Source organism: Rhincodon typus, chromosome 1, assembly GCF_021869965.1.
Source record: "Rhincodon typus isolate 14 chromosome 1, sRhiTyp1.1, whole genome shotgun sequence".
Taxonomy (NCBI): Eukaryota; Metazoa; Chordata; class Chondrichthyes; order Orectolobiformes; family Rhincodontidae; genus Rhincodon; species Rhincodon typus.
In genome coordinates, this window is record NC_063332.1 from 35,700,978 (window position 1) to 35,709,455 (window position 8,478).

The 8,478-nt window shown below is 38.9% G+C and overlaps 1 protein-coding gene across 1 annotated transcript in view; it reads right to left on the bottom strand.

Annotated features, from left to right (window-relative positions):
• Nucleotides 1-8,478, bottom strand: part of nars1 (asparaginyl-tRNA synthetase 1) — an 89,394-nt gene that overhangs the window by 7,272 nt on the left and 73,644 nt on the right. The window contains exons 7-10 of the mRNA XM_048602028.1: nt 7,290-7,360; nt 6,901-6,987; nt 1,564-1,785; nt 515-714 (exon numbers count right to left, since the gene is read on the bottom strand). Coding sequence (XP_048457985.1) covers nt 515-714; nt 1,564-1,785; nt 6,901-6,987; nt 7,290-7,360 — 580 coding nt within the window. The remainder of the gene's footprint in view (nt 1-514; nt 715-1,563; nt 1,786-6,900; nt 6,988-7,289; nt 7,361-8,478) is intronic.

Here is an 8,478-nt window from a genome sequence, read left to right on the forward strand (position 1 = left end):
TGATGCTGCTTGGCCTGCTGTGTTCATCCAAATTTAAGTGAGCGTTGTTTTATGGTATCTCACCACAGCTTTGTGCCAAACATCAAGGTGATTCAGAATAAATGCCCTTGAATTCGAGGTTCAATTCAGCCAGGCATGGCACCTAGGAATCTAAGTTGCTTTTGCAATGTTAACTGTAATTCAGCATTCACAGAAAATGGTAAAGACCATGGGAATAATATGATTGGTATCCAACAATAATAATTATAAAAACCCAACATCTATTTTTTTTCAAGCTATTTAATTGAATACATTATCTAGTGTAAAGGTACAACACTAACGCTGGAGATTTGTCAAATGCAGAGCCTTACTATTGACAGTGTCTTTAGAGAAATGTATGGAGTTAGTTTCTGACTCCACCTTTACATAAATTATACTTGCATCATTTGAATGTGCTTTATTCTAAACCAGAGACTGTGGGATATAAGTGGTAGTCCCAGTAAGTTAGCTAACGTATGAAAGAAACAGTACTGACTCTGCAAGATGTCTGCGTGTCCGAGACTGCTCAGCACGGTAGGACTGAGCAACACAGAAAACATCTCCAAGGGACGGGATGCAAGTTTCCAGATATAGTTGAGAAGACTGTGTCAGGAATGCCTCTTCACCAAAATAGTTCAACTTAAATAGTGTAGAACCTCCTTCAACCTGTGTTTGGACCAGGGTAGGTGGGGTGACCTGTGACAGAGAGATGTGAATTTCACAAAATCGTCATCACATTAGCAAAGTAAAAAGAACTGCCCCTCTCTCATGCTAGTTCACTGTGCCTGCTTATACTGGTCATATGTGGTCAACTCTCATCACAAACCATGTGAAATGCACATTAGATTAGAACAATCCAGCACTCATTCACTTCTGCAAGGTTTGTAACGACAGCCAAATCCAGAGAGAGCATTCTTTGTAACATTCTCGTTTGAACAAAGCACAACTGGTGGAGGAACATAACAATCCAGATGATGGGATATGGAGCTTTCATACACAGTCACCTTCAGAATAGATTCACAAACTGAGTAACTATCAACTGAAAAGCTTAATAGATGCGACGCAGTTTACACGCATCAATTTATAAGCACTTTGTAGCCCCACTGTGTTTCTGAGAGGGGAACAGCCTTCCCCTACCTCAATTAAGAGGCAGTGGAAAGAAGTAAAAGCAAAATCAAGTTAAGAAATACTTCAGCCTGGTTATGTTTCAACTCAATATATTTTTCGCAAATTAATGCTCAAGACTCTTGCATTTTATCTGGATTATCGAAATTAAAAAAATTATGACCATGTCATAAACTGTGCTGAGCTATAATTCTATTAAGGAAATAAACAAAACATAAACCTCACAACCCTGATACTGAGGAGTAAATCTCACATTATTATGTCCTGGAATTGTTCACAGTAATTCAGCATGCAAATGCTGACCCTCAAAACAGTCACATTATCTTTCAGCATCTTAATTCAAACGATTAAATGTAATTTTAGACACTTGCAACTATTACAAATAAAACATGTAAGATATAAATGGAAAATAAAACATACTTCAAAGTAGCCATTGTCAAAGTAGTGGTCCCTAAAGCACTGCACCAGAGCAGAGCGCACTTTGAAGATTTTGGACAAGTTCTCTCCTCTGAGCATCATGTGACGGTTGTTGAGCTGCACGTCTACATCAGATTCTTCATTCAGCAAGTTGTCTGCACCCCCTGCTGGAGCTAAACCGACAAGTTCCCAGTAATCACAAATCAATTCATGCCCTCCAGGAGCCTGGAAAAGACATGTGAAACCAAGCATATCAAGTACTGACCAATGAAAATTCTCCATTTCTCAGCCAAGCCAATACTCTCAAACATTGACAGTTTGATTCAATAGCATGGAAGACTTGCATATTTGAAGATCCCAAGGCATTTTGGAAACATTGGGTTACGTTGAAAAGTACTCACTTGTCAGTAAAAAATAATTCAACATCCAAAATGCTCAGTTCAGAACTCGGGCAGTTGCATAAGTTACAGCCCAAGACAAAACGATTTATTAAGGTTCAAAAATTTTTAAAAAAAGCATTTCTTTTTCCACACATCTTTTTGCAGCACTCTCTCAAGTAGGTGACATCTTGACTTGTATGAATTTCACACTGACAATTCATTCAAATAGTCACTCTTCACCTAAGAGACCAGAAACTGAGCATTAGCAAGATATTCAACAAAGTGTTGAGATCTCTGACTGGATTAATCCTTTGTGTTGTGAAACAGGACTTCCTGCACATTGATCTGATGTGGTAGTCCTGTGCATACATGTCAACAAAATATTGAGAACACAGGAACAGTCAAGTTGACCTGCTGCATCTGTATTACATTCTGAATGAGCCACTTCATCAACTTCTCTGTACACTTATTTTTTTCCCAAAACATTTTGCATTCTTCTTCCTCCAGGTTTGTCTAGATAGAGTATTTCAAGTTTCAACGACCCTCTGCTGAAAAAAATTCTCCTAAGTTAGGTGAAGTAATGTACTAAGGGAGAATGAGGAGAGGCAAAATAAACTAAATAGTACAATTTTACAAGAGAACGTGTATTCATACACTTAACAGTGGACGTAAAAAAAAATGCTGACCAAAAAGCAGAAAGGACAGTGGCATTGTAGAGGCAAAGAACACACCCTGGAATGGTATTTACTCTCCCTCGCTAATATGTTTAAAGGAGGAAGCATGTAAAAGCTGGAGGGTAGCCTTCCCATTGCTTACCCCTTTGTTCTTACCTCTCTATTTTCAAGTTTTTTGGAGAGAAGACTGGTCAGGTATTCCACCCATATTTGATCCTATCGAGTCTCATGTAGCCAATTAATGTCCACAGTCGACTGAGGGACATACCGCAACTTCAGAATTTCTGTGGTGATCCAAAAGTACCTGATGTCCTGATGCTTGTAGTCCATTTCAGGGATGACGACCGTGAAGGCTGACAAGCTCACAGTCAACCATCCTAAAATTCAGCCCACTGGTGATTGGAGGAAAAAAATGTTGGGCACCAAAAAAAACGTTTGTGGGTAACCTAAGAACAGGTGTAGTCACCCAGCTCAAGACTGTTCCACCATTCATGGCTGATCTATATCCTGATTCCATCCACCCATCTTGGCTCCACATCTCAATACCCTTGGCTAACAGAAGAAAATTCATCAGTTCCAGAATTAAAATTAATTGAGCTAGCACTTTTTGAACTTTGAAAAAGAGAGCTTTTCTACACTTCCACCATGTGTTGAATTGATTCCCAATTTCTTTCCTGAATGGCCAAGCTCCAAGGACATGTACTCTCTCTCAAGAATTCTCCCAAGTGGAAAGTTTCTCTGTACTCAGCTTAAACTCCTACCTCCACAATCAAATCACACTTTAACCGCTGCAAACACCAATGCCAGTCAACTCTGCAAAGTCCTCCTCACTCAAGTCTGGGAATTGGAACCAAAATTAGAAGAACTAACTCACAGACCAGTCAAGGACACCCAGACAGAGCCATACTGAGAGAATTAAACTATTCAGCCATCTTTCCAAATTCGTCTATCACCACCCTGGGTATGCCCTATCCTACAGAAAGGGAAAATGCACCACAGCTGGTGAGACAGTGGTATAGCTTCAAGGGGGAGTGTTCTCAACACTAACTCCGGAAAGGTCCATCGTTATCAAACTTGGGAAAGGAAACTTCCTGCTCATTACCGCCTACTACATTCCCTAATGAATCAGTACTCCTTAATTTTAAGCACAACATAATATAAACATAGCAAGGGTACAAAATGCACCGAGTGGGATTCTTCCATGTCCATCACCAAGAATGGCTCAGTTGCACCAATATTAACTGAGTTCACAGAGTCCTGCAGAACGTATCTGTTATCCTAAGCCCAGAGTGCAGAACGCACAGGAAGAAAAAAATCCAGTTAACCATGTCATCACCAAATTATCCATTGCAGATGCAGACTCCATGATAGTATTGTTACAAATGATTACTGAACAGTCTTTGTGGAGATACCCTCCAATATATTGTGTGGCAGTACCACTCGGCTAAATGGGACCAAACAGATCTGGTATTCAATAAAAACCGAAAGAACTGCGAATGCTGTAAATCAGGAACAAAAAGCTGAAGTTGCTGGAAAAGCTCAACAGGTCTGGCAGCATCTGTGAAGAAAAAAAAAAAAAATCAGAGTTAACGTTTCAGGTCCAGAGTTCTGAGGAAGGGTCACTGGACCTGGAATGTTAAACCTGATTTTTTTCTTCACAGATGATGCCAGGTCTGCTAAGATTTTCCAGCAACTTCTGCTTTTGACATGGTACTTAGAACTGGGCATTCGCAATGTAATTTGGTGCATCTGTAGCAATAAAATTGTATTTCACAACAGTCTATAATGGAATTAACACCAAAACAGCCAACTAGCCCAGGTTCAAGGAGAATTGTGGTAGAAAATGCCATAAGCAACATCAGGTGCGAAAATGAGGTGCAAACCAGTCAAAGTGGCAACATAGACTACATGCAAGTAACATATAGTTAAACAAGTTCAACATCTTTTAGGACAAAGTAGATGGGTGTTAGTTGTTTCCAAGAAGAGTTTTTTTTAAAACAACAAAAGACAACAAAAAAAAAGTCGTCCTTCTGGAATTGTAAATCCAGCATTTCTCCGAAAGAAAGTTACCACAGAACCTTTGGGGTGTCATGTACTTCTAAATTCAGAAGTACATAAGATTGAGTAACCTGAAGACACTACAGTAGAGGTCAACAGCGAGTTTAGTTTCTTTCTGAGGGGTTCAGGGAACAAGTCACCTCAGGAGAAGGTTTGAGTTTGGAAAACATCCAAATCAAGAGACTTTGGTAAAAATCAGCAAGTTATTAGACTTGCAAAAGTTTAGGCACTCACTTTTGAAAACTTCATGTTGCAGAGTTGAAAAGAACTCAGTGAATTATCTACACAGTCCACAGTAAGGAAACAGTAAGGTACCAGTTACACAGGAAAGAGTTGAGGGGGTTGTAATTTTACTGGACTAGAGTCTTTGCAATAGATAGTGTTGGGAACAGGTTGAAACATTGTTTTAGTGTGTTTTGAGATCTTTCTAACTGTTTTCCGTAAACAGCTTGGTATTTTTGATTTCTTCTTTTGTACTTTTTGTTTCTTTTTGTTGTTAAAAGAAACTGTGAATATGTCTCAGTGACTAAACAGGTCAATGAACTAAACAATTTTTCAAAAAATAAAAAAAAATCAAGCAAGGTTGCACTCTAATTATCCTGTAGCATCATCAACTGGGATCGTAACAATTGCATTTTATACCTTCTACAAGACACAAATGCATGAATGCCTATATAAAGGCATTAATTAAAACATGCTTAGAATATTGTAAACAGTACAGGTTCCCTTATGTCAGGAAACTGGAGGCAATCCAGAAAAGGTTCACTTTTTTCATCCCAGACATGGGCAGACTTTACAAGAAGTTGAATCTTTAGTCATTGGAGTGAGAAGAATGATATTGAAACATACAAGATTAACAGCAAAATGGACTATGTGTTAAATGGTAAAAAATTGCAGCACGCTGCTGTGCAGAGGGACTTGGGTGTCCTTGTGCACGAATCGCTGAAGGTGGGATTGCAGGTGCAGCAGGTGATTAAAAAGGCAAATGGAATTTTGTCTGCCATTGCTCGAGGGATGGAGTTTAAAAACAGGGAGGCTATGCTGCAGCTGTATAGGGTCCTGGTGAGGCCACACCTGGAGTACTGCGTGCAGCTTTGGTCTCCTTACTTGAGAAGAGATATACTAGTACTGGAGGGGGTGCAGAGGAGATTCACCCGGTTGATTCCAGAGTTGAGAGGGTTGGATTATGAGGAGAGACTGAGTAGACTGGGATTATACTCATTGGAATTCAGAAGAATGAGGGGAGATCTTATAGAAACATATAAGATTATGAAGGGAATAGATAAGGTGGAGGCAGGGAGGTGAAACTAGGACTAGAGGGCAACGCCTCAAAATAAAGGGAAGCAGATGTAGGACTGAGGTCAGGAGGAACTTCTTCACCCAAAGGGTTGTGAATCTGTGGAATTCCCTGCCCAGTGAAGTGGTTGAAGCTACCTCACTGAATGTGTTTAAGGCAAGGCTAGATAAATTTTTGAACAGTAAAGGAATTAAGGGTTATGGTGAGTGGGCGGGTAAGTGGAGCTGAGTCTCAAAAAGATCAGCCGTGATCTTATTAAATGGCGGAGCAGGCTCGAGGGACCAGATGGCCTACTCCTGCTCCTAGTTCTTATGTTCTTAAGATTCTTAGGGGGCTTCACAGGGTAGATGCAGAGAGATTGTTTCTCTTATGGGAGTTTAGAACCAGAGGGTATAATCTCAGAGTTAGAGGGTGACCTTTTAAGATGGAGATGAAGAGGAATTTATTCTCACAGGCGAATGAATCTGTGGAATTCTTCACCACAGGGTGCTGCAGAGCTGGGTTCTTAAGTATATTCAAGGCCAAGATTTTTGATAAGTAAGGGAATGAAAAGTGACAGTGAAAAAGCAGATAAGTGGAATGAGGATGATCAGATCAAATTTGATTTCACTGACTGGCAGAGCAGACTTGATGGACCAAATAGCCAAATTCTACTCCGATATCTTTGTCTATTAGGGCCATTGACTGCAACATCTAACAATTCACATTGTTTATGTCACTTCTTGGAATTTTCCTTTGCTATTTTTTCTACTAATATTTAAAACACACTAAATTTACTAACTTCCATCCTTCTAGCCACTTAAAATGAAGCAAGTGCTTATATGATAGGAAATCAGAAACACTTTGGAAGGAGACCCCATCTGAAACAGGTAGAATAATTTGCCTTTTCACATTCCTAAATTCTTGTACTATTTATTAAAAATATCTTTACCATCTTGCCTTCTGGCACAATTTTTAAGGTTCCATAAACTGCAATGGAGCTCTCTGTTGATAGTACCAGTCCGTTGTAGCACTGACACTGAAGACAAAGAGAAGATAGTAGATTAGGGTATATATTACATTGATACAAGAATCAAGAGCGTTGCAAAAGTTGAATATGAAGAGAAAGAGCTAGAAATTGCTTAAGATTCTAACATGAAGCTAAAAATTATTTCAACCTCAGCGTTAAATTCTGCATTGTGAAAAGTCTGCTATCAGTGCAGAGTCCACAGAAGGCAGCAGCAACAAAAATCTAAACCACTATTGTTCCTCAAATTGTGAGAATGCCAAAGATTAAGCATTTAATAAATTGCACATGGAGGACTGAAATTAAAACATTACCAGCTCATCACTGAAGACACATTGAAGAAATCCTGTACCATCACGCAGAACAACAAACATCAAGTTCTTGCCTGTTAAGAAAAAGAGCATGAAGAGCTATTCTGTTTAATCTTCTGCTTTATTTTAAAAAAATAAAATGTATACTGAAACAAAATTGATCACCACAAACACGGGCAAAAAGAAATAGATTGTTTTGCACTGGAAGCCCGTGTCATTAGGATGGTTATAATTTCTGTTCGATTAGCTTGATGTACAGCTGAAATATAAGAACACATAAAACTGAAAGAACAATCAAATATGCAGAAGGAATGGGACTGCTGATTTTACTTACAAAATGAAGCTTTTATATTAGACTATATTTTTGTCCAAGAAGTAGTTACTCTTAATGAAAAGAACACAAATGGGAAAAATCAGTCTCTTTGCCATGAAATTACAGCTCATACAGACAAAATTCTAATCTCTTGAAAATACATGTTTAATTCTGATGCTGCCTTGGCACAGCACATTTGAGTAGTTCCAACATGTAGTACATGGGAAGATACTCCACAGAACTACATCACACATCTTAGATAAGTTACCACTGGGAACTGAACAACAACCCTGAAGCTCGTAAAATAAGGGAAGCAATTCCAGTTACTTTCTCAAAGCTTCTAACAATTAGTTCCAAAGCAAAAACATGGTTGACATGTTCAACTCGGGCATTCAATTAACTGCAAGGAGGGTATGCAATACCGATGAGTAATGTGTAAAGGGACATGGAATTCTAAGAGAAGAATAATCTTTTACTTTTAAAGAATATTGAAAACGGGATTAATATATTTGTCCAATTGGTAACTGCTCTAAACCATTCTATCAGGGTGATTTTTTTGAGTGAATGGGTCAATGAAAAGAAAATATTTACTACTCAACATCTAATTAATACTAAATGTGATGATTGAACCATTGCAGTCAGTCATTGTGGTGATGGTGCAAGTAGAATTCCCAATGAGCCAAAAAACAAAGCTCATTCCCACCCAATGGGAGGAAAAACCCTCAAGTAATCAAAGTACATCTTCACTTCAAATCATGGTCCAGTTCCTAAAAATAAAACTGACCTGAAGAACTCGGAGATAGTAGGAACTGCAGATGCTGGAGAATCCGAGACAAGGTGCAGGGCTGGATGAACACAGCAGGCCAAGCAGCATCATAG